General features: G+C 44.1%; 1 protein-coding gene, 1 long non-coding RNA gene and 1 pseudogene across 2 annotated transcripts; 1 reads left to right on the top strand and 2 right to left on the bottom strand.

The window, feature by feature from the left end:
- Positions 1-615: 615 nt before the first annotated feature.
- On the bottom strand, positions 616-19,079 carry LOC135824631 (uncharacterized). The gene is made up of 3 exons (XR_010554893.1): positions 18,794-19,079; positions 16,557-16,629; positions 616-1,096 (listed from the first exon to the last, which is right to left on the bottom strand). It is a non-coding gene; the product is annotated as an uncharacterized LOC135824631 (long non-coding RNA).
- LOC135824628 (small ribosomal subunit protein uS15-like) lies at positions 4,481-7,975 on the bottom strand. The gene is made up of 7 exons (XM_065337358.1): positions 7,854-7,975; positions 7,704-7,752; positions 7,538-7,616; positions 7,311-7,394; positions 5,790-5,875; positions 5,367-5,467; positions 4,481-4,558 (listed from the first exon to the last, which is right to left on the bottom strand). The coding sequence occupies exons 1-7, from the start codon at positions 7,940-7,942 to the stop codon at positions 4,525-4,527; spliced, it is 522 nt and encodes a 173-aa protein (XP_065193430.1). The 5' UTR covers positions 7,943-7,975; the 3' UTR covers positions 4,481-4,524.
- LOC135824629 (small ribosomal subunit protein uS15-like) lies at positions 9,239-12,733 on the top strand (annotated as a pseudogene).
- Positions 19,080-26,790: the final 7,711 nt, after the last annotated feature.

The raw sequence follows: 26,790 nt of genomic DNA, 5'->3' as shown, positions 1-26,790 counted from the left end.
GACGTTTCTAACCTAAACGCTTTCTCAGCGACAAGGAAAGGGGCCTAGGCCGAAGTTTGGACAGAACTACAATAATACCACTCCCCTTATTCATGGTTCACACATGACGGGTTTACGTGGCTCTAGTAAAAAAACTTTTTTTGAAGAATTGTACAATGCACAGATGTATGTGAGATACCGTTTTCAGTAGTAGTGTCTGATTGTTTGAGAGACGGACTGCCTTCAGTGGAGACAGCGGATTTCTTCAATATTTTCTATTTTATACCATACATGTATATGAAACTGGCCGTTCCGCTAAAATAGTATGGCAGTAAGTCCGGGGCCGTCATCAGTGCCTCTGTTAATAGTATCATGCCAGTGGCCTTGATTGCATTAGTTCAGTCGATGGCCCGGGATTGTCCTGCCGGATCCCAATAAGTGTTGCTGCCTTGTCCAATTCCAGTCTGGGCAGGATCCTCCCCCCCCCCCTCGCCCGTTGTGAAGTGAACCTTGACTTGCACAAGTATAATGCAGACCCAAGCGCTTTTTATAGGGGCAAATCTCAGTACAGCAAGGGCTAGATTGTTTTGCAAGTCTAAGCTTTTTGTTCATTGCAATCATGTGGCTGCGTGGAGATATACATGTACATGTCATTGGCCATTCCAGAATACATGTACACAGTGTAGAAATGCCGGAGAAAGGATTTTGAAGCGTTAGTCGCAATGTGGTGCCTCATGGTTCCTAGAAAGCAAGCACATGATGGCGGGCGATATATCCTGTTGTTGATGATAGCAAAGGTCGTGCAAATAGTATAATGGAAGCTATATGTTTTAGTAGGTACATGTACGTATAGAGTGTTGTAGTTCATCGCTTGTTGAGTACAAAAACAGCCAGACTAGCTCGCGTTACAGAGACTAACGCTTGTTCAAGGTCGACGGATGCAGCAAATTCGACTTTCAAATAAGGAAAAGAACAAAGAAAAGAACATATTGCTGCAACGGTCCAGTGGAGAAGGCGGCTGCTCAGACGGCTTTAGCGTGCAATTCCTGCGGACTGCCTTGACACAAATACTTCTTAATTCACGATTGAATGACCTCCAACCTTCCACTCCGAAAACCTGAAAGAAAACACAATTGAACTCCCATGGTGAGCAGTAGAAGGTAACAGGAGGGTTTGAGAACAAAGTTGACCCGGAAGTGACCTTGTCATGATTTGACAGGCTGTGGTTTGACCCTGTCAATTTGTGGTTTGACCCTGATTACTTTACCGTGACATCCGTCAAATAGTGTTACCAGATCACGTGTAACACCCGTGTACTGCGATGTACCTGTGTTACCATAACTTTTGAAGAAAGTGTGACGGTAACTTTGAAAAGTGTGACTGTAACTTTGAAAAGTGTGACGGTAACTTTGAAAAGTGTGACGGTAACTTTGAAAAGTGTTTGTTATGCTGTTACAAATTTTTTTTTTTTTTTTTTTAACTGTATCAATGAAATGTCTTTTATTTTTATTACAAACTCTGTTTTTATCTATATTTGTTAAACTGTGTGCGTGCAACAAACTCTGTTTTCCCTCTGGAGTATCACGGTGAGCACCACCACCACCACCACCGTCACCAAACCTGATACTCCACGAGCAAAGCAATGCATCACCGTTGTAAGCCTGCTCGACTCTGCATGAAGCAACAGGTTAGCCGGCAATGACAAAATGAAGAGAGGTACCACTGCGAAGAAGACGATCACTTGCGCGCTACTCGAAGAGAGGTACATAATTATGTACTCAGGATGTAGCCCTGTGAAAAAGATGATCACCTGCGATACATCTGAAATGAATGAATGATGCGATGCATTAGGTAGCCGTCTAGCGTCGTGTTTGAGTAAAGGTGAAGTGATGTGCGCTCAAGTGCATGGATCTACGCTAACTATTCACGGTCTGCGAGTACTAGTCATGCACGAACTTGTCGGACAGGTAGAACAATGCCGAAGACAAGGTGTCAAGTCTGTCCGTGTAGTTACTTTAAGTGCTTGACTGTGTTGTGCATGTACATGTAAGTGCTTAGAGGTTTTTGGTGGAAGCATACAGAATTGAAAAAGCGTTGGCACTAGTTTGAGAACAAATGTGCGCGGCAGTATTGTCTCAAGCTGTTTGTGGACAATTGCCTCACCTCGTGATGGAGAAAATGCAAGCGCATGCATACTGAGACGCTGACGACGAGGAGTGCTCACCTCGGAGTTTGCACCGTTATGAACAAACACGCACGGCGGCATCGTCTCAAGCGGCTTGTGGGACAACTATTTGCCCACCTCGTGATGGGGAAAATGCAAACGCATGCATACCGAGATCACGAGCGCTCACCTCGTGACGAAGAAAATGCAGACGCATGCATACCGAAATGATGAGCGAATCGTCTTTTGCCATAGAGTAGGGTGGGAACGAACGTGCACGACGGCGTTGTCTCAAGCCGTTAAGCAGCTGTTGCATGTAGCGCATGCATACCGAGATGATGGGCGGACCGTCGTTTGCCATTGAGTAGGCTATGAACGAACATGCACGGCGGCATTGTCTCAAGCGGTTTGTGGGTAATGCGTCCACCTCGTGACGATGAAAATGCAGACGCATGCATACCGAGATGATGAGCGAATCGTATTTTGCCATAGAGTAGGGTGCGAACGAACGTGCACGAAAGCACAAATTGCGACGGCGCCCGCAGCACCTACTCAGCAAGACAGGCAATGCAGACATCTCACTGAATCTACACCCTTAATCCAGAGATCTGGGAGGGCAACAGCAAACTACTCCACAGAGATTTATGCCGGAAACGGCCAAGGACCGCGCGTTGCGGACCGTGAGTACCAACAGGAGGAGGGTCGAGCAGTATCATGAGTCAGTCAGTGAAGTGGATCTGGGGGAACAGCTCCGGTCACGGGACGAGCAGCTAGCAAATGGGAGAAGAGGGGGCTGTACATAAACGGAGGATGAGACGGATGATGAGAAGATGGAAGAGGAATTGGATGAAGAAACGGTCGCTGAAGAGACAGAGGACGAGGCAGATGAGGGTGGTGATGATGATCGTGTGGATGACGAGCGGAACGAGAAAGAGGACGATGGGATGGACGAGGAGGAGTCGGATTGGAAAGAGCGAGATGAGGCGGATGAATGTGTTGATCGTAAGAAGTCGGCGGTGTATCTACACTTGTTATCTCGTCCTGACTGTCTTTGTGTGTACGATGACTCTCGTTTTTCTGTACTGTGTCGTGCTCGTTATGTTCAGCAGTTGACAGTCCTTGAGGCAGTTTGTATACGTATTCATAAGCCTGTTTTGTGTGAGCAGAAAGGGCACGTTTTTGCACTGAGGTTGTATTCGTAGGTTGGCACTTCGTTCAGTGCCTTCTTACCTTTGGTTACGCAATCTTGTTACCTTTTCGCGTTTCCTCTAGTGGTTTTATTGCACTTATATCATGATGTTCTTTCTAACACCCTTCTATTTAACACAGTACTTAACTTCAGTTTCTTTCGTTGTATTCTTTAGTTCCGTTTTTTCCACTGATGGTAGGAACGAGAAAATCGATTTTGGGTTTCAATAATAATTTTTTTTATTATTGTTATAAAATACACATACATCTCGAACAAGTAGCGTATTGGCGTGATGTCTGCGCCCTTCATCCTATTCATACGAAGTAGCTATCTTAAAATACAATCTCCAGTCCAATTTCCACTTCTACCCAAATCGGAATACTTGATCACGTATTCAGTACTACACGGAAATAAAAGAAAACGCTAGGGAATATGGTGCGACTCGCCAGTCAAGTAGAATTTTTCACAATACGGAGTCTTCCTACCATAGTACAGCCCGTTAGGCTGTGTTTACACGAGGCGTTTCAGCCCGCCATGTACACAAAATGAATGGCGCGTTTACGCGCTTGACCCGGGTCAGGAAAATTGTACGAACGTACTTCTGTGCGTATCCCGCGCCAGGTTTTTGAACATGACTGCATTTGCAAATTTCGCGCGAACGGATTCACGTGATCACACATGACTCTAGAACTTGACTTTTGGCGGCATATCAGTATTTGACCCGGGTCAACTGTCTTCATGTAAACGCTCACCTATTTTGTCTATCGTACAGACTTTCAACCCGGGCTGAACTCGACCAGGTTTGAAATTTCTCATGTAAACAGAGTGCAGTTCGCCAGGAGAGTATGCTGTATATGACAGACCCACTTGCGCTATGGCCACGGACTTGTAAATTTGGGATATTTTTTCTTAATTGCATCACTTCACATATAAGCCCATGTTGTAATTGGTGGAAATAAATAAGCCTGAGGTGAATACGCCCAGGCCTTTTTTTCTCATGTAAACAGCCTCTGAGAAGGGAGGTCCATGCAAGTCCTGCAAAAGGACACTAACAAGTTTCAAAAATGTCATACCCCAATCTGCACTGTGGTTACAGGAGCTTGCAAACATAGCACGGACATCACACGACTCTCACTAAACAACAGCCATCATTATTAGCTTTTAGTCTTTCGAATGTTATGCTGAAGGCAATTTATGCAACCAAAGCAGAGGCGGTGGATGATTCACTGCAGGCAAACGAGCAAACAGAAATGAGACAAGAGAGTTATTCACACATCAACCATTTAGCTGTGCCAACATGCTAAATAGCAATGAAATTATTTATTGAGGTAATCTGGAAGAAGCAATGGCTTGCTGCTGGCAATTGATTGGGTCTGATTGTAACTCATCTCCGGCAATCTATATCAATGGGTCACTCGGCATTATCGATACATTTTACAGAACGAAAACGTCAAGTTACCACCACCCCGGAAAAAATGTATAAACTCAATAGATAGAATGGATTTATGGCATAGGGAGTTTACTTGTGTATAAATCTTACTGTAACCTCAAGCCTATAGGTCAAGTAAGAACACGCATGTAGGGCAAAATGGGAGCTTCACTGCTTTTTTAAATCTGCAAACAAAACCATGGCACCCAATTTTTCCAGAGAAATATGTGCAGTACAGTCGTGCACCCAAGAACGATATTTCCAAGGGGTTAGCCTGGGACGTCCTTATTTTTACTCATGGCTGCAGTCGTATAGCACGTTCTTAGACAAAAATCCGCACCGGAACATTGTGTCCTACAAGCTGCCGTTCTCAAGTTTAGGCTTTGGCGTTCTTCAGCATGCGACTCTACAATGAAATTGTCCAAATGTTCTACCATTCTGTAGATAGGCCGGCCAGAGACATGACGATGGCAATGTGAATCGCCATGACGACACTATTTAAAAAGCTAGTAGTAAGTAAATGTGAAGTACATTCACACAACATGTGCCAGTGAAGCGACATCCAGATGTGGTAAGACACCGTAAGAATATTAGCAAGGACTTACTACTTCCAGTTGGAGGGAAGAACACGCCTCGTCTTGTAGTAGCGAGCAAGGCGATGGATACGGCTCTCGATGAGAATGAGCCTGAACTTGGAATCCTTATCCTCAAACATGTAACCACACCAAATAGAATCGAAGCAGGATATTGTTCACCCTGGTACATTTACCAAAAGCCACATCATTGTTTTCCAAAGAGATGCATGGAGTGACCGCACAGACTGGTCACAACAAGACATCACCACATTGGATATTCAAATTACTTTGAAACAAAGTGAACTAAAGTGGAAATGTATTCAGTTTTCAGGCACTAGTTAACATCTGTTAATTTGGCAAAGACATATAACTTTAAATTCACAACCGCATCACGCAGTGAACCCAAGACTTCGCTAAGCCGTGAATACGGTAACGCTGAAAAGTAAAACACACCTTGCGTTGCTTCTCCATATGCTTGCGGACAGAGACAGCCTTCTTGATAAGGTGGTACAAGTCCTCTGGAATGGCAGGGGCCAAACCTAACACAAGGAAACAAAAATGAATACAAACACGGACAGCTTGCACAAGGAGAAGAAACTAGTCTCTGAGTAACAGCAAACAAGTTCAAGGAACAGAACTTTTCAGCTAGATAATAAAACAGTGTTCAACTGTTCATACTTTGAAATAGATTTTCATCAGGCAGTCTATATTGTATCAAAGGTTTAAAAAAAAAGCCGAATACAAAGAACATTACACACGAGTAAGGGAACAAAGAAAATATTTTCTTTCTTTCAAGCCAGTAGTTGGCCAAGGATCCTAGGCTAGTGGTCTGGATTTTCATATTCGGAGGCCTCCATCACATCCGGATTCTATTTAGTGAAGGAAGACGTAGAGCTCTAAACCGTCTACAAAGAAAAAATTTCTTTCTTTCAAGCCAGTAGTTGGCCAAGGATCCTAGGCTAGTGGTCTGGATTTTCATATTTGGAGGCCTCCATTACTTCCGGATTCTATTTAGTGAAGGAAGATGTAGAGCTCTAAACCGTTCACCTTTCAGAAATATAGGCACAGGAGCGTGTCACTTATCCAGCGGTTGCTGGCCCAAGTTTTCCATGCATAGCCTACACTTCACAAAGTGTGTTCATATTGATGGGCAAAGGTTAATAAACACAAGTGTCAGATACGAAAAGAATGCAAACAAACTGTACATGTACATTTGTTACACCTGTATACTAGACTTCCAGATGTGTCAACACATTGGCGATAATTTAGCTTCAGCCATTCAGAATATTCACTTGACCAACAGGGCCCGGTGCCGAGGGTGTCAGATAACTGACCGCTGATGAGGCCATTACATATGCTTTGAATGGAATGCATGGACTCGAGTGACAGTTTGTATTGAGATTCGAAGACCAAATTTGTATCAAGTGGCAAGCCATGCAAACAGTGTTAGGTTTGGGTTGCAAACCGGCACTCGCGCTCCACTGCTTTGCCACTCCATACAAGGCACCTCAAATCGTGACGTTATCACATTTACATAATACAGCGCTGACAATTGCTCAAGTGAAGTGCTATCATAGTAGTAGCCAATCCAGCATATATTACAGTTCAAGGGATCCAGGGCAATCACTACAAACAGCAACCACAATTCGTTCTGCGTCATACAATCGGGATGTTGCAGACACCTGCTGTGTCCAACCTATACCCTGAGTCATCATTGGAGGGCGATGATGAGGCTGTTGTTAGTAACCATCACTGTACCGCAGTATAGGGTGCCACCATTGCATAGTAATATTTATTGCCCATTTTTAAAATTCGAATTGCTAAAATGGGTTTCAATATTGCTAATGTCAGCTGCTACTTCTGCCGAGATGTAACGGACGGTGACTAATATATTTAAAGGAAGACAAACTAACTATTAAATTGAACATGTATGTAGGTAATTCATGAAAATGTAAAAAAATATCAATTACATACCCTTAGCTTTCAGGATTCGGAGGATCTTGTTGCCAGTAACAAGTTTGACCTGGGCAATACCATTGCTATCACGCAGCATCACACCTACAAATGCAATAGGTACAGATTGCACAACAATGATCACGTCAATTAGGCATTCTGCTAAAGAGTTCTGTAAAAGTGTGAATTGTGTTGAGTAAAATTATGCGTACAAAATCAAATTTCGACTTGTAGTAAATTGTTCTTACCGATTTGGGACGGAGTGCGCCCCTTCTTGGCGAGCTTGGCAATCATTTCCTTGACCTCGTCAGAGGACATTTTGACCCACTGCAGTTAACAGTAGGGTAGTATAGGTATTGTTTACCTTACAAGTCTTCCATACTTGCAGATTTTACTCAGCAGCTAAAAACTTACTGTTGGCACACTGCGCCTGTATGGCAGTGCCGAGGACGAAATGCCCTTTCTGCAAAGTACCACAATCGAGCACAAACAAGATTGTCGTCAGGCAGGGAAATACGACTGTGTAGAGAGGCTTCCAATGGCCCAAATCAGCTGGGAACATACCCGGGCGCGTGCATACGGACCATGATTGCGTCTTCTTGCCAGGCGATCGAAAGAGAGGCGATCGAGAAAGAAAGAACGAAAGCGCGCATGCGCCTTATTTCTCCATTGGAATATTTTTTGCCTACCTACCGGTACTGTACTTCGTCAGTTCGTGTTTCCCAGTCAGTGCATGCATGCAGTGCACTCGTACACTCATTTGCGGTGCACTGTGATCTGACCCGTGCCTCCCATGAGAGTGGGATGGGTGCCCATAGACCAGCTAGGAGAATGCCTGAGGGAATGCAGGGGTGCATAATTGCCGAACAACCCGCTCCCTGGGACTAAGGGCTAAACATTGACGCCCTCAACTACTGATTGAAGGGGAGTCGGTTTGAGCGTCTGAAATATTGATTCACGGCACCGGGTGGCGAAGCCGGCATTACCATTATAATTCTCAATTCACAGATGACATGGCGTCAACCAATGTTGTGAACCATTGGTGTTAGTACTGGCTAAGCATTATTAATTCCTGGCAGTGGGAGTTGCCTGTTACGTGCCCTACGTCATCAACAAGATTGGGAGGGGAGGGTGCATGTGAAGCTCGAGTTGATCTTAGCTCGCCCTGGGGGCCTAGTCCTCACTCATTAGGATCACGCACACGCACATAACGCTCCAGAAGCATTAGTCAAACAAACCCTCCGAAATACTACTCGCCGTAGACACTCCAGGGGAATACAGGGAGTTGCCCCCATCTATAGATAAATAAACAAATAGCGGTAATGATGGTAGTTACAGTTCGCTTAGTTCGCATTACTATCATTATCAGTATTAAATCAGAAGGTGGCGGGTGCTGGCCCATACTCCCATCGACACTACATAGACTAGTACTAGTACTATTACTACAATGTCTACGAGGAGTAGAACGCGGCTGGGCTGAGTACAGGATAAGACGCCACAGCTCGCGGCCTAAAAATAACTAAGGTGGCGGCTCGTACACTGACTGTCAAGTGACAGGACAGTGCAGACTGTTCCCCGCACGCAATGCAACGACCTCCTACTGCACTGCTGCAGTCTGGTTGATACTAGCTTCGTGATAGCAACGTCCAGATTATGTCGCAATTATTTCGATGACGGGAACACCATTCTGGCATTCATGACATGATCAGCAAAATGTCGGAACATCGCCCATCGCATGGATCGCGATCATCATCAGCCTAGCCATTCATTTCAAATCTTTCGAAAAACTGACGATCCGCTTCTGCAAAAAGCAATCTTGATGACGTCATTGCTCCACTTCAGTGCTAGCATGAGTGCACGTGCAGTGGCGCGAGTACGAGTGTACGACTGCACTGCATGCATGCACTGACTGGGAAACACGAACTGACGAAGTACAGTACCGGTAGGTAGGCAAAAAATATTCCAATGGAGAAATAAGGCGCATGCGCGCTTTCGTTCTTTCTTTCTCGATCGCCTCTCTTTCGATCGCCTGGCAAGAAGACGCAATCATGGTCCGTATGCACGCGCCCGGGTATGTTCCCAGCTGATTTGGGCCATTGGAAGCCTCTCTACACAGTCGTATTTCCCTGCCTGACGACAATCTTGTTTGTGCTCGATTGTGGTACTTTGCAGAAAGGGCATTTCGTCCTAGGCACTGCCATACAGGCGCAGTGTGCCAACAGTAAGTTTTTAGCTGCTGAGTAAAATCTGCAAGTATGGAAGACTTGTAAGGTAAACAATACCTATATTACCCTACTGTTAACTGCAGTGGGTCAAAATGTCCTCTGACGAGGTCAAGGAAATGATTGCCAAGCTCGCCAAGAAGGGGCGCACTCCGTCCCAAATCGGTAAGAACAATTTACTACAAGTCGAAATTTGATTTTGTACGCATAATTTTACTCAACACAATTCACACTTTTACAGAACTCTTTAGCAGAATGCCTAATTGACGTGATCATTGTTGTGCAATCTGTACCTATTGCATTTGTAGGTGTGATGCTGCGTGATAGCAATGGTATTGCCCAGGTCAAACTTGTTACTGGCAACAAGATCCTCCGAATCCTGAACGCTAAGGGTATGTAATTGATATTTTTTACATTTTCATGAATTACCTACATACATGTACAATTTAATAGTTAGTTTGTCTTCCTTTAAATATATTAGTCACCGTCCGTTACATCTCGGCAGAAGTAGCAGCTGACATTAGCAATATTGAAACCCATTTTTAGCAATTCGAATTTTAAAAATGGGCAACAAATATTACTATGCAATGGTGGCACCCTATACTGCGGTACAGTGATGGTTACTAACAACAGCCTCATCATCGCCCTCCAATGATGACTCAGGGTATAGGTTGGACACAGCAGGTGTCTGCAACATCCCAATTGTATGACGCAGAACGAATTGTGGTTGCTGTTTGTAGTGATTGCCCTGGATCCCTTGAACTGTAATATATGCTGGATTGGCTACTACTATGATAGCACTTCACTTGAGCAATTGTCAGCGCTGTATTATGTAAATGTGATAACATCACGATTTGAGGTGCCTTGTATGGAGTGGCAAAGCAGTGGAGCGCGAGTGCCGGTTTGCAACCCAAACCTAACACTGTTTGCATGGCTTGCCACTTGATACAAATTTGGTCTTCGAATCTCAATACAAATTGTGACTCGAGTCCATGCATTCCATTCAAAGCATATGTAATGGCCTCATCAGCGGTCAGTTATCTGACACCCTCGGCACTGGGCCCTGTTGGTCAAGTGAATATTCTGAATGGCTGAAGCTAAATTATCGCCAATGTGTTGACACATCTGGAAGACTAGTATACAGGTGTAACAAATGTACATGTACAGTTTGTTTGCATTCTTTTCGTATCTGACACTTGTGTTTATTAACCTTTGCCCATCAATATGAACACACTTTGTGAAGTGTAGGCTATGCATGGAAAACTTGGGCCAGCAACCGCTGGATAAGTGACACGCTCCTGTGCCTATATTTCTGAAAGGTGAACGGTTTAGAGCTCTACATCTTCCTTCACTAAATAGAATCCGGAAGTAATGGAGGCCTCCAAATATGAAAATCCAGACCACTAGCCTAGGATCCTTGGCCAACTACTGGCTTGAAAGAAAGAAATTTTTTCTTTGTAGACGGTTTAGAGCTCTACGTCTTCCTTCACTAAATAGAATCCGGATGTGATGGAGGCCTCCGAATATGAAAATCCAGACCACTAGCCTAGGATCCTTGGCCAACTACTGGCTTGAAAGAAAGAAAATATTTTCTTTGTTCCCTTACTCGTGTGTAATGTTCTTTGTATTCGGCTTTTTTTTAAAACCTTTGATACAATATAGACTGCCTGATGCAAATCTATTTCAAAGTATGAACAGTTGAACACTGTTTTATTATCTAGCTGAAAAGTTCTGTTCCTTGAACTTGTTTGCTGTTACTCAGAGACTAGTTTCTTCTCCTTGTGCAAGCTGTCCGTGTTTGTATTCATTTTTGTTTCCTTGTGTTAGGTTTGGCCCCTGCCATTCCAGAGGACTTGTACCACCTTATCAAGAAGGCTGTCTCTGTCCGCAAGCATATGGAGAAGCAACGCAAGGTGTGTTTTACTTTTCAGCGTTACCGTATTCACGGCTTAGCGAAGTCTTGGGTTCACTGCGTGATGCGGTTGTGAATTTAAAGTTAAATGTCTTTGCCAAATTAACAGATGTTAACTAGTGCCTGAACACTGAATACATTTCCACTTTAGTTCACTTTGTTTCAAAGTAATTTGAATATCCAATGTGGTGATGTCTTGTTGTGACCAGTCTGTGCGGTCACTCCATGCATCTCTTTGGAAAACAATGATGTGGCTTTTGGTAAATGTACCAGGGTGAACAATATCCTGCTTCGATTCTATTTGGTGTGGTTACATGTTTCAGGATAAGGATTCCAAGTTCAGGCTCATTCTCATCGAGAGCCGTATCCATCGCCTTGCTCGCTACTACAAGACGAGGCGTGTTCTTCCCTCCAACTGGAAGTAGTAAGTCCTTGCTAATATTCTTACGGTGTCTTACCACATCTGGATGTCGCTTCACTGGCACATGTTGTGTGAATGTACTTCACATTTACTTTTTACTAGCTTTTTAAATAGTGTCGTCTTGGCGATTCACATTGCCATCGTCATGTCTCTGGCCGGCCTATCTACAGAATGGTAGACCATGTGGACAATTTCATTGTAGAGTCGCATGCTGAAGAACGCCAAAGCCTAAACTTGAGAATGGCAGCTTGTAGGACACAATGTTCCGGTGCGGATTTTTGTCTAAGAACGTGTTATACGACTGCAGCCATGAGTAAAAATAAGGACGTCCCAGGCTAACCCCTTGGAAACATCGTTCTTGGGTGCTCGACTGTACTGCACATGTTTCTCTGGAAAAATTGGGTGCCATGGTTTTGTTTGCAGATTTAAAAAAGCAGTGAAGCTCCCATTTTGCCCTACATGCGTGTACTTACTTGACCTATAGGCTTGAGGTTACAGTAAGATTTATACACAAGTAAACTCCCTATACCATAAATCCATTCTATCTATTGAGTTGATACATTTTTTCCGGGGTGGTGGTAACTTGACGTTTTCGTTCTGTAATATTTGTCCATAATGCCGGGTGACTCATTGATATAGATTGCCGGGGATGAGTTACAATCAGACCCAATCAATTGCCAGCAGCAAGCCATTGCTTCTTCCAGATTACCTCAATAAATAATTTCATTGCTATTTAGCATGTTGGCACAGCTAAATGGTTGATGTGTGAATAACTCTCTTGTCTCATTTCTGTTTGCTCGTTTGCCTGCAGTGAATCATCCACCGCCTCTGCTTTGGTTGCATAAATTGCCTTCAGCATAACATTCGAAAGACTAAAAGCTAATAATGATGGCTGTTGTTTAGTGAGAGTCGTTTGATGTCCGTGCTATGTTTGCAAGCTCCTGTAACCACAGTGCAGATTGGGGTATGACATTTTGAAACTTGTTAGTGTCCTTTTGCAGGACTTGCATGGACCTCCCTTCTCAGAGGCTGTTTACATGAGAAAAATAAGCCTGGGCGTATTCACCTCAGGCTTATTTATTTCCACCAATTACAACATGGGCTTATATGTGAAGTGATGCAATTAAGAAAAATATCCCAAATTTACAAGTCCGTGGCCATAGCGCAAGTGGGTCTGTCATATACAGCATACTCTCCTGGCGAACTGCACTCTGTTTACATGAGAAATTTCAAACCTGGTTGAGTTCAGCCCGGGTTGAAAGTCTGTACGATAGACAAAATAGGTGAGGGTTTACATGAAGACAGTTGACCCGGGTCAAATACTGATATGCCGCCAAAAGTCAACTTCTAGAGTCATGTGTGATCACGTGAATCCGTTCGCGCGAAATTTGCATATGCAGTCATGTTCAAAAACCTGGCGCGGGATACGCACAGAAGTACGTTCGTACAATTTTCCTGACCCGGGTCAAGGGGCGTAAACGCGCCATTCATTTTGTGTACATGGCGGGTTGAAATCTGGCTCGGGCTGAAACGCCTCGTGTAAACACAGCCTAACGGGCTGTACTATGGTAGGAAGACTCCGTATTGTGAAAAATTCTACTTGACTGGCGAGTCGCACCATATTCCCTAGTGTTTTCTTTTATTTCCGTGTAGTACTGAATACGTGATCAAGTATTCCGATTTGGGTAGAAGTGGAAATTGGACTGGAGATTGTATTATAAGATAGCTACTTCGTATGAATAGGATGAAGGGCGCAGACATCACGCCAATACGCTACTTGTTCGAGATGAATGTGTATTTTATAACAATAAAAAAAAAATTATTATTGAAACCCAGAATCGATTTTCTCGTTCCTACCATCAGTGGAAAAAACGGAACTAAAGAATACAACGAAAGAAACTGAAGTTAAGTACTGTGTTAAATAGAAGGGTGTTAGAAAGAACATCATGATATAAGTGCAATAAAACCACTAGAGGAAACGCGAAAAGGCAACAAGATTGCGAAACCAAAGGTAAGAAGGCACTGAACGAAGTGCCAACCTACGAATACAACCTCAGTGCAAAAACGTGCCCTTTCTGCTCACACAAAACAGGCTTATGAATACGTATACAAACTGCCTCAAGGACTGTCAACTGCTGAACATAACGAGCACGACACAGTACAGAAAAACGAGAGTCATCATACACACAAAGACAGTCAGGACGAGATAACAAGTGTAGATACAGCGCCGACTTCTTACGATCAACACATTCATCCGCCTCATCTCGCTCTTTCCAATCCGACTCCTCCTCGTCCATCCCATCGTCCTCTTTCTCGTTCCGCTCGTCATCCACACGATCATCATCACCACCCTCATCTGCCTCGTCCTCTGTCTCTTCAGCGACCGTTTCTTCATCCAATTCCTCTTCCATCTTCTCATCATCCGTCTCATCCTCCGTTTATGTACAGCCCCCTCTTCTCCCATTTGCTAGCTGCTAGTGCCGTGACCGGAGCTGTTCCCCCAGATCCACTTCACTGACTGACTCATGATACTGCTCGACCCTCCTCCTGTTTGTACTCACGGTCCGCAACGCGCGGTCCTTGGCCGTTTCCGGCATAAATCTCTGTGGAGTAGTTTGCTGTTGCCCTCCGAGATCTCTGGATTAAGGGTGTAGATTCAGTGAGATGTCTGCATTGCCTGTCTTGCTGAGTAGGTGCTGCGGGCGCCGTGGCAATTTGTGCTTTCGGGCACGTTCGTTCGCACCCTACTCTATGGCAAAATACGATTCGCTCATCATCTCGGTATGCATGCGTCTGCATTTTCATCGTCACGAGGTGGACGCATTACCCACAAACCGCTTGAGACAATGCCGCCGTGCATGTTCGTTCATAGCCTACTCAATGGCAAACGACGGTCCGCCCATCATCTCGGTATGCATGCGCTACATGCAACAGCTGCTTAACGGCTTGAGACAACGCCGTCGTGCACGTTCGTTCCCACCCTACTCTATGGCAAAAGACGATTCGCTCATCATTTCGGTATGCATGCGTCTGCATTTTCTTCGTCGCGAGGTGAGCGCTCGTGGTCTCGGTATGCATGCGTTTGCATTTTCCCCATCACGAGGTGGGCAAATAATTGTCCCACAAGCCGCTTGAGACGATGCCGCCGTGCGTGTTTGTTCATAACGGTGCAAACTCCGAGGTGAGCACTCCTCGTCGTCATCGTCTCGGTATGCATGCGCTTGCATTTTCTCCATCACGAGGTGAGGCAATTGCCCACAAACAGCTTGAGACAATACTGCCGCGCACATTTGTTCTCAAACTAGTGCCAACGCTCTTTCAATTCTGTATGCTTCCACCGAAAACCTCTAAGCACTTACATGTACATGCACAACACAGTCAAGCACTTAAAGTAACTACACGGACAGACTTGAGTCTTGAGACCTTGTCTTCGGCATTGTTCTACCTGTCCGACAAGTTCGTGCATAACAAGTACTCGCAGACCGTGAATAGTTAGCGTAGATCCATGCACTTGAGCGCACATCACTTCACCTTTACTCAAACACGACGCTAGACGGCTACCTAATGCATCGCATCATTCATTCATTTCAGATGTATCGCAGGTGATCATCTTCTTCCCAGGGCTACATCCTGAGTACATAATTATGTACCTCTCTTCGAGTAGCGCGCAAGTGATCGTCTTCTTCGCAGTGGTACCTCTCTTCATTTGGTCATTGCCGGCTAACCTGTTGCTTCATGCAGAGTCGAGCAGGCTTACAACGGTGATGCATTGCTTTATTCGTGGAGTATCAGGTTTGGTGACGGTGGTGGTGGTGGTGGTGCTCACCGTGATACTCCAGAGGGAAAACAGAGTTTGTTGCACGCACACAGTTTAACAAATATAGATAAAAACAGAGTTTGTAATAAAAATAAAAGACATTTCATTGATACAGTTTAAAAAAAATGACATTTCATTGATACAGTTTCAAAAAAATATAAATTTTTTTTTGTAACAGCATAACAAACACTTTTCAAAGTTACCGTCACACTTTCTTCAAAAGTTATGGTAACACAGGTACATCGCAGTACACGGGTGTTACACGTGATCTGGTAACACTATTTGACGGATGTCACGGTAAAGTAATCAGGGTCAAACCACAAATTGACAGGGTCAAACCACAGCCTGTCAAAACATGACAAGGTCACTTCCGGGTCAACTTTGTTCTCAAACCCTCCTGTTACCTTCTACTGTGAGCCAAGGATTACTTATGAAAAGTAAAAAGAAGCTGATTGTTCAGTAACTGGTGGTGCTAGTGGACATTATAGTGTAACTTATAGTTACTTGGTCCTTTATACTTTTTCTGAAAACACAATTGTATGCTTAGTACACTATTCCCCCCATCATGAACGCGAGGTTTTCTCATGGTTCACGTCAGACTCGCCTAGAGTCTGAGATTTCCGCAACGGTAGGAACGCAACCACCCTTCAAGAATCGCGAATGAACGCGGAATGAATGATGAACGCGAAACTCTTTTCATAAGAGCCAAAAATATGTAAAAGAGAAGGGACACATTGATATAATGGTACCAGTGTTGAGAACCACTGTCTGTTACAAGAGGTGTCATACATTTGCGAATCTAAATTGAGTGTGAGTAGGTGGTGTAGTCCGGGCATCGCTGGCATCCACATCATGCGATATGTAATTTTGTGCATACTTCGAAGTATTCCCTTACCTGTTCTAGATGACGGCTGTGTGGTACACACATCTCCACATTGCACTTGCTCCAGAAAGGAGGAGAGTATTGCCTAACACAATTAGACAACCAATCAGCAGACGTATGCCTATGTCATTTTGCTGACGAAAAGAGAAGGCCAATAAGATAATGTTGGCAACGAGTACAACGAAAAGCACTGAAGTGAAAATGAGGACATACATTATTATAACGAAAGCACTCACTACCGTGCGTACAATGTACATGCCAGGCTCTCAAAACACAACAAAATGATAGTTACGGTGAAGTTGGTTCTGTCCAAAGGCGAGGAACCGTTGGAAAACTGAAATGATAAAATTAAATCAAGAGTTGCTTAGTTAAAAAGCGCTACTTCATAATTTTGAGGGAGTTGAAAACAGGAAAAGTCTGAGTAAGCTCTGCTTCCTGTGTTTTTGCTCGTAACCCTGCTTGACGTGTATGCTGTGCCATTACCAAACCCCTGAGTGGCTCGCTGCTTGATTAGAGAGGTTCCGCACTACGTAAAGTTGAGCAACTTTACGTTAGTGGGCGGGAAAAACCCGTGAATTCGCGAGTTTGCACTCCACTTACGGAAAGTTGTCTACGTAGAGTACTTAGATAGGGCTCTGATAACGTAGCTGGTCCGTAAGTGGATTGGGGTACAAATTTATGACTCTCTCCCCATGGCGATCTGGTCGTACACTGCCGCGTTCGGAGTTGCCAAGGGCAGCTACGTGATTTGAAAACTCCGTATGGCGGAACCCAGATGCCCATGCAGTTTACGTAAGACTTTCCGTAGATCGACTACATTTTTAATTACGTTATGCGGAACCTCTCTATTACCTCTCCGATATGCTAGGTTAAGACGTTACGTATGAGCGTCTGACGTTGCAAATGTCCAAAGTCATGTTCTAGGGAAGCTACTCAAAATCAGTACGTATATGTAGCAAGCATAGTTATTATCCGCAGCTGTCTCTCACCTTGCGCCAGATATTCCTGTTCTACTTCGCGAATGAATGGTTTGATAGTACTTGTACTAGGGGCAGTGATCGCCAAGTCCGCTACAAGGAGTACATGACCTCCAAGAGGGCATTCTTGCCGCCACTTTTAGTATAGTTGGTGGGCCACATTTCCCTATCCAGCAGTGCGCCCACCACTAGATCAGTACTGCAGTAGACAAATGCACTTCAAACTTGCGTCAATTCGCACTGCACCATGGGTTGAGTCATCCTCAACACTCTGGATTGATAACTACCAACATTTGAATGACTTCTTTGTGTTGTACATTTGAGGTACGGCTTCCAGACTCTAAACAGTGGAACTGGCTTAGTACATACATACGCTGATGAAACACTAGGGAGATTTAGTCCCACGTGACGGATACGGGAACGTGGTTGATACACGTAAAGTTTATGTAATGGACCCACGTTCGCAAAGTTGTTTTTTTGTCACTCGGAACAAACAAGAGCATGAAGCAAAAGGCCCAAACTGGTCAACGACGCAGCTTCACAGCTCATCGAATATTTTGATGTCGTGCGTCGGAAAACGTCTTCAGCTGAGCATGCTCACAGTTTGCACAGTTCGATCCATTCGGATTTTCACCTACATTTTTCCAAACACGGCATGTAGTGAATTAGAAAACGGCTGTATGTGAGTCACTGCGTATCACGTGCTGCACACACGTAAAGTACACACGGATTACGTGGGACTAAACCTCCCTGCTATCTCAGTTACAACGTACTTAGACTTGAACCCGGATGTATTAGTCCATACTGAAATACATGTACGTGTACGTGTATGCTGGGATGGGTAGAACCTGGGCATACTACGTACACTTTCACGCTGGCCATGGGGTTATTCCAATCACCGTTCTACAGGATTGAAGTTTATCAAAAGTAACTTCGCACCGTGCTAGCGGAAAAAGTATTGAGAGACATTAATTTTGCCCACCTGACACCTACATGTACAATGCACTGTAGTACTGCATGCAGTGACACTAAACAGCCTTACACCCTGGGGCGCTAACAGCCCAGATTCACCTTTTCTTGCAGATATTTTTATTTCAATTGGACTGGAATATCAGAAAGTCGTCAGCATAATCGCATTGTCACACTATAATATGTTGTGTGCCGCACAAGATTTCAAAGCTACCATACGCCTCGAATTTCAAAGTAACACGCGCTGATCAACACGAATCAAACATACTACAAGTTAGTAGTAATGTAGTGACGAAATCCTACCTGTTGTTAGATGACCGCCGTCTTGTAAGCTTCATGCTTCATGCCAATTGCCCCACCGACAAATACCACGCTTCCGAGAACTAGACAGCTCAAGCCCAAAACAAGAGGTAGGCTGCTATTGCGCTCAGAGTTAATATGGAACATTATCAATCCCGCGCCAATGAAGAGAAAACATAGGCCAATAGTGTAAGCAAATATGTAGGATAGAAGCATCGTCCCGATTGCCCTGAACACAATTCTACCACTGGTGTATATGAAGCAGGTTGACGCTGATCTACATGTAAATCCACACAGATTCCAGTACTTCTAAACTGTTTCATTCGCGTTAAATCTGACAATTTTGCACAGAGTACATAAATGCATAATACGAAGGATTAGCAAGACGAAATTCGCGTTCGCGTTCGCAAACATTTTTCAGTTCGCGAACTGGATTGCGTACTTTAGCATTTTTCGTTCGGAAAAGTAGTCGGAACACGAATCGCGGATTCGTGTAAGGGCAGTCATAAATTTACCACGCTGTACTGTCTGTACGCAATGTACGTCGTGTCAGCGTCATGCATTTGCGAATTCTGGTTGCTAATCCTTCTCATAACGGGAATTCCGTCTCTGAGTTCGACTTTCCTTGGGGAGCGAACGCGAACGCGAATTTCGTCTTGCTAATCCTCCGTAATAACTACTGTAATATACGCAGAGTAGGGAGAGAGGACATCTATAGTTGAAGCGGCGATCTGAGCACTCGTCGTTCGATGCGAGCCACTGCTTTTCTATTGTCTCAATATTCAAGTGCACTGCAGTACTGAAGCAGGAGTGAAGTATCCCAGAGCAACGTTCACGTAATCCCATTAGACTTTCTACTGTTTTTTTCCCTGTTCTTTTTTCTTTCCTTTTTACCGAGCTGGGCTTGCACGTACATGTACTGTTGCAATATCGAAAACACATGTGCATGAGAAGCTCAACAAGTGTATTGCTCTCATTGCATCACCGGATCAATACGTTTGGACTGCATGGTAGTCTCGACATCACAGTGTGATACGCAGCCATTGGATACTACGGTTCGCAAGATACGTCGTTCGCAAGATAGATTGGTAGTTCGCAATACTGACAGGTGTGCAGCTCTCCGTGTTGCATCATGCTTGATAGGCCTTGATAGGCCATGTTCCGAAGTACATCAGGAAATTCACCACCAGTTTATAATATGTGTCTCGCTAGAATACCATTCCATTGACTGGGGCCAGGTCTATGTCAAGTGTTTGCACTATTCTGGGTGTGAAGCGGCCTTGGAGATCTTCCAACAATCACGTCCTCTAAGCGAGCAATTCAACTACTTTTCTCTGAAACCAACTGCAAACTCTGTAGCCAGGCTACTGTTAGGTACTATAAAACCGGAAAGTCTAACGATGTAAAAGAATAACGCTTTTGTAATTTTGGCATGATTAGTTACGTGCAGAAAGTTTAACGATGGCTAGCTGGGTGTGTTTCTCAACGCAATGGTATAGCCGGTGGTAACGCGGACGTGTAAACTTTACTTTACTTTTACCTGGCCACCAATCTGTATGCGCATCTTTACACAGACATCTTACTATAACGTTTTTTTCCAATAACGGAAAACAATTGGTTGTTAAAACGTTAGATTTTGTGCCTCGTTAGACTCTCAGGTTTTACAGTAGGATTTAGGTAGGAGAATCAATGCAATTATAATGTAGAGGTATTACCGAACACCCCGTAACATGTGGCGTTTCACACACATCATCACAGTTCGTCATTTCTTGTTTGTGATAACTTAGCAAACCGATCGTCTCGGCTCCAAAGCAAAAGGTACACACTGCAAGAATGAGAAAATAAAAGAGCTAGTGAGAGAAAGAGGGAAAAAAAGAACGAGAGAGGAAGAGAGAAAGAGAGACAGACAAACAGAGAGAGACAGAGAAAGAGGGATATATAGATAGATAGATAGAGAGAGAGAGAGAGAGAGAGAGAAAGAGAGAGAGAGAGAGAGAGAGCGAGAGAGAGAGAGAGAGAGAGAGATAGAGATAGAGAGAGAGAGAGAGAGAGAGAGAGAGAGAGCAAGAGAGAGAGAGAGGGACAGAGGGACAGAGAGAGAGAGCAAGAGAGAGAGAGAGAGAGAGAGAGAGAGAGAGAGAGGGATATATAGATAGAGAGATAGAGAGAGCAAGAGAGAGGGAGAGAGGGAGAGAGAGAGAGCAAGAGAGAGGGAGAGAGGGAGAGAGAGAGAGCAAGAGAGAGGGAGAGATTGAGCGACACGTAACTAGATAGAGAGACAGAGCGAGAGGAAGATTTGCGCATTAGTTAGATCCAAACAGCATTAACACCTGTTAAGGTAAGATCATGAAAACAATTGTATTTGTATTGTTCAAATTCACCGAGTGAAGGGGAATATCGTGTTCCTGGGACGTGGTATTGCTGAACACAATAGAACATAAAACCGTGAAAAATGCGGGAACGATAGCTACACCTCTGACCCGCCATCCGAATCCTTACCCCTGCTTTCAACATCAACATCAGCTTTCAACATCACTGCTTGCCAGGTGAATTTCGGAGGCCACTAGATGACTTGGGAACGCTGGGGAAGCAAGAAATGGAGGGGCGCCTGCCTCTGGCACGCTTGAAGACGAGTCAATGGAGGATGCATCGGTAAGCTTACGTGTACTGGGTGTTTCAAGTCTATCGGGTTGAGCTTTAACAAAAGATAAAGCCAGCAAGGAGGAAGCCAGCAAGGAAAAAGCCACTGATCACATATGATAATATGGCAGTCGCGTCTTTTCTACTATCACTTGCAAAATAAATTGCGAGGGTTAAAACAATTGCGAAGCTTATCACAACCACAGCAAAGCACAACACAATCTTTAAACCCTCCAAGTTGTCAGCTTTCCAATTCTCACTCTCTTCTTCTTGGTACATTTTCTGTCGTGCATTGTCACTTGAGACTGGGCTGCAAGCACAGTGGGGTAAGAGCATAGGACATCACATGTAGAGAATCTCAACCATACAGCCTCCCATGATGGAACTCCCTTCAATTTAGACTTTGTATTTGGAAAATCCTCTAGTATACAATACGATACAGATCTTTAACGAGGCATGGATACTTCTTGGATATTGGCCCATTGCAAGGCTATCATAGTGGCGTATCACATGAATATGAATATAATTGTAGGTTTTCTGCGCACGAAATCTCGACACCATCGTGTAAATAATGCTCAATAAAGCTTTCAACGTAGTAGTCAGATTGAAGGAATTGGGAATGATACATGTGTTCAAAGGTGAGAAGAATAGAAAAGTAAATAATATATTATTATGTATAAAGAAATATCGAACATCGCTGAGATAATGGTATTGGTATCATATAGGCAGCGGACTGTAAACTATTTTCTTCAAGTTACAAAACTCACGGTTTTCCGAGAAACACAGAAGCTGGTGGACCCAGCCCTCGGTGCACCCAGTACCCTTCGCGGATATCACAAACAGAATATAACTGGCAAAAGTAGGTACTTTCCCTGTAGATTTCATGCGTGTTTGGTTTCTGGGAAGAAATCGGAGCAGATTTCAAGTACGCACCTGCCCTGAATTGTGTGGGATTCTGCAAATTTCAAACAGAATATGATGTGATATGATGCTCATGTCTTATCACGTGACTATTACGTCATATATTTTGCCTGTGTATTACGTCACAACCAGCATGCGCCATCTTGGACTAGTCGCCTGAAGTGCATGCTTGGCTTGACCTGGTGGTCTGTTCTTACCTGTCTTCTTCACACTTGTATCTAATATTTTTCCCAACCTCAACCTGTGTCCTTGAGTGTTTGTGCATGACTGTGAAGGTAGACATCACAGAATATGCCATATTTTCCAGCATTATCCGCCTTGGGCTAGGGCTAGGACTCACTAGTCACATACATCACGAACGAACTTCAGTACGATCAGAACCCCAATGCGGCAAACATAAATTGGAACATTTGTAATACCATACCAATACATTGGATTTCAAATTAATTCCCACTAGTCAAATTTGCCAGATTTCTGGTCACCGATACTCACATGCAGTGCTCTTTGACGACTGCACGAACTTCCGCATCCACGACAGGTTTCTTTTCCATAATCCAATGAGGAGGACAACGATTTTTATTCAACGCGAAGAAGTTTCAGAGCGCTGCCAGTTTCGGACTCTCCGTTCCTTTTACTAGGCTTGAATGATAACCCTTTGCAAATGCACTGGACTCTTACGGGCGTGCTAAATCACCTACTACCATACAGCATAGTAAGCCAGGAAGCCACGTCGCACTGGACCCGCTGTGCGGGGGGGGGGGTATTGAGCATCCAGATTGTCGAGAAAGACTCAAAGCATCTTGCAGTGCGAATTGACGCAAGATTGAAGAACCTTTTTCTACTGTAGTACTGATCCAGAAAAGTGGAAAGTGGCCCACCAAAACCATGCTAAAAAAGGCGGAAAGAGTGCTCTACCCTCTTGGAGGTCATGTACTCCTTGTAGCGGACTTGGGCATCACTGTCAATAGTACAAGTACTATCAAACCATTCACTCGCGAAGTAAAACAGGAATATCTAGCGCAAGATGAAAGACAGCTGCGGATAATAACTGCGTGTTACATGTACGTACTGATTTTGAGTAGCTTCCCTAGAACATGACCCTGGACACTTGCAACGTCAGACGTTCATGCGTATTGTGTATTGTGCGGGGTAATGACCCTTCAGATTCTCATAATTTGAAAGTTTCAATTCTGGCTGTTCTTGGTATCCAACTATGCCAGCGGACCTTAGGCTATATGGTGCAGAAACACAATTTCTAGTGAAACGGACTACTGGTTCCAAAGTTACTACCGTTTCAAGTTCAACGATTCAAATGAAAATGAGTACGCATGGCTCGAAAATTTGTACAATTTGGCACTCCATGCAGTCGGTGATTTTCATTGAAGATCATGAAAACAGGTATATTTGTATTGTTTAAATTCACCGAGCGCCGGGCAAAAACGTGTTCCACGAAGATGGCGTAAATGAACATAATCATACAGGAAACCGTTTAACATGACAAATGGGGGAAAGATGGCTATACATCCGTCGCGCCATCCGAATCCGTACAACAGCTTTCACCATTGATTGCCAAGTGCATCTCGTACGCAACTAGATGAAGACTAGGGAACTATGGGGAAGCAAGAAATGGAGGGACGCCTGCCTCTGACACGCTTGAAGACGAGTCAATGGAGGATACATTGGAAAGCCTCCGTGTACGGGGTGCTTCAAGTGTATCGGGTTGAGCTTTAATACCGCTACCTCTACTTGATACGAGTCTTGCCATGGCAAGAACAGAAATGTACATGTAGCCAGCAAGGAAGAGGGCACCTATCACATATGATGATATGGCAATGGCGTCTCTTCTACCCATAAGTGCAAAATAAGTTGCGAGGCCTATAGAACTTATGTAGCATATCGAGAAAACACTACAGCACAAGCATTGTCTGGTGTCCAATTGTCTAGCATCTTTCTTTTGGTGCCTTTCCTGTCGTGCATTGTCACTTGAGGCTGAGCTGGAAGCACAGTGGGGGTAAAGGCATCAGACAACACATGTAGAGAATCTCAACCCTGCAGCTTCCCGTGATGGAACTCCTTTCAATTTAGACTATGTCTTTGGAAAATCCTCAAATATACAAAATTGAATACGATACAGATCTTCACCGAGGCAAGGATAATGTTTAGATTTTGGTCCATCGCAAGGCTATCGTAGTGACGTATCACAGATGAATATAATTGTAAGTTCTCTGAGCAGGAAACCTCGATACTATCGTGTAAATAATGCTCAATAAAGCTCTCAACGTAATAGTCAGGTTGAAGGAATTGGGAATGCGAAAACATACTGTTCCTGTTGGTTTCATACATGTTTGGTTTCCGTAGAAAATATCGGAGCCGATTTCAAGAACATACTTGCCGTACGGATTGTTGGTTTCTGCAAATTTCAATGTTGCTCAGGCAGAATATACCACCTTTTCCAGCATTATGCGCCATTGCCTAGGAGTCACTAATTACACACATCACGAACGAACTACAGTGCGATGGGAATCCCAATGCGGCAAACATATTTTTTTAACTTTGAAACCTACACATTAGATTTCCAATTTATCCCACTCCTAGCAACAGTGAAAACTGCCAGATTTCTGTTGACCAATACTCACGTGCAGTGCTCTTTGACGACTGTACCAACTTCCACATCCACAACAGGTGTCTTCGCCATAATCGAATTAGGAGGACAACGATTATTATTCAACGTGAAGAAGTTTCAGAGCGCTGCGAATTGCCGACTCTCCGTTCCTTTTACTACGCTTGAATGACGAACCTCTGGAAATGCACTGGACTCTTACGGGTGTACATGTACTGATATGATAACCTACTTCCATACAGCATAGTAAATCAGAAAGCCACGTCGCACTGGAGCAGCTGCGCGGGGTATTGAGCACTGTGATCTCAGGGTAGACCGATTTACGCTAAGTGTACTAAAGTGTCCTGTTCTGAGTTGGAAAAGACAGTCCAGAATATAAGTCTACTCAGACATAAAAACTGTATACATGCGGAGGTGCAACTCGGGTTTGAGGGCAATTCGCTTGTGTGTTATCTCCGTTTGTTTTTGAATATACTTTCGGGAGGGGTGAGATGATAATTATGCTTTTGTATGGTGTTGGTTCCCGCACGCATTTTGGCCATACGTAACGATAGCGTCGCGTGACTATCCCCTCCAGCGCACATGCACAGCTTTTTCCAGCGTCATCCTTGACCGAATGTGAGAAAGTTGAGTTTCTCAAAAGTTGGCATTGCAACACTATCCTGTTCTTGACTGCCCAACAATTCTCGTCTTTGGCAGTACAGGTTCTCCTTCGCTATAACGAGTCCAGTTATTAAATAAACCCCGTTAGTAGGGACTTTAGACAACTGTCTTACCCCGTTAGTAAATATAAATCTGACAAAACATTAGCCATAGTGAAGTTGGTTCTGTCCAATGGGGAGGAACTGGTGCAAAACTGAAAATCGAATCAAGTTTTATCTAGCAAGCGCTACTTTATAAATTATCATAGAGTTGAAAACTGGAAAAAATATAAGCTCTGCTTTCTGTCTTTTTGCTCTATAACCTGCTTGACGTGTATGCTGTACCATTACGACACCCATAAGTGGCTCACTGCTTCATTGCCTTTCCGATGCTACGAACGTTACGTTACTTATGAACTTCTGACGTTGGTAGTGTCCAGAGGCATGTTCTAGGGAAGCTACTCAAAATCAGTACCTGGAAAGCAGAGTTTTTGTCCGGAGCTGTCTCTCACCTTGCGCCAGATAGTCCTGTTCTACTTGGCGAGAGAATGATTTGATAGTACTTGTACTATGGGCAGTGATCGCCAAGTCCGCTACAAGGAGTACATGACCTCCAAAAGGGTAAAGCACTCTTTCCACCACATTAAGCATGGTTGGTGGGCCACTTTCCACTTTTCTGGATCAGTACTACAGTAGAAAAAAGGTTCTTCAATCTTGCGTCAATCCGCACTGCATGATGCGTGGAGTCTTCCTCTACACTCTGGATTGATAACTACCAACATTTGAATGTCTTCTTTGTGATGTATATTTGAGGTACGGCTTTCAGATTCTACACAGTGGAACTCGCTTTGTACCTACGTGTACGTATTCTGATATCTTGGTTGCCACGTGCATGTACATGTACTTTGACTCTAACCCGGATGCATTGGTCCATACAGAAGAACCTGTACGTGTGTAGAACCTCAGATATTATAATACACTTTTATGCTGGCGATGGGATTTCTCCAATCACTCTTCTACATGTAATTTATAGCAAAAAAACTTTTCACTATGCCAGCGGGAAAAGTATTGACGGACATTAATTTCCCCGATCTGCCACTACTATTGTAGAGCATGTCTGTGCAGTGACACCAAACCACCTTACACCTTGGAGAGCCAATAGCCCAGACTCACCTTTT

The sequence above is a fragment of the Sycon ciliatum genome, chromosome 9 (assembly GCF_964019385.1).
Source record: "Sycon ciliatum chromosome 9, ocSycCili1.1, whole genome shotgun sequence".
NCBI classification, from domain to species: Eukaryota; Metazoa; Porifera; class Calcarea; order Leucosolenida; family Sycettidae; genus Sycon; species Sycon ciliatum.
Note: the sequence above shows the minus strand (reverse complement) of the source record. Positions and strands in the feature narration are given on the sequence as shown.

Coding starts and splice junctions, on each gene's coding strand:
- LOC135824628 (XM_065337358.1), bottom strand. CDS start 7,942: ATGCGCGCTTTCGTTCTTTCTTTCTCGATCGCCTCTCTTTCGATCGCC. Junction 7,395..7,537: donor GCGCACTCCGTCCCAAATCG/GTAAGAACAATT, acceptor TTGCATTTGTAG/GTGTGATGCTGCGTGATAGC. Junction 5,876..7,310: donor CCGAATCCTGAAAGCTAAGG/GTATGTAATTGA, acceptor TCCTTGTGTTAG/GTTTGGCCCCTGCCATTCCA.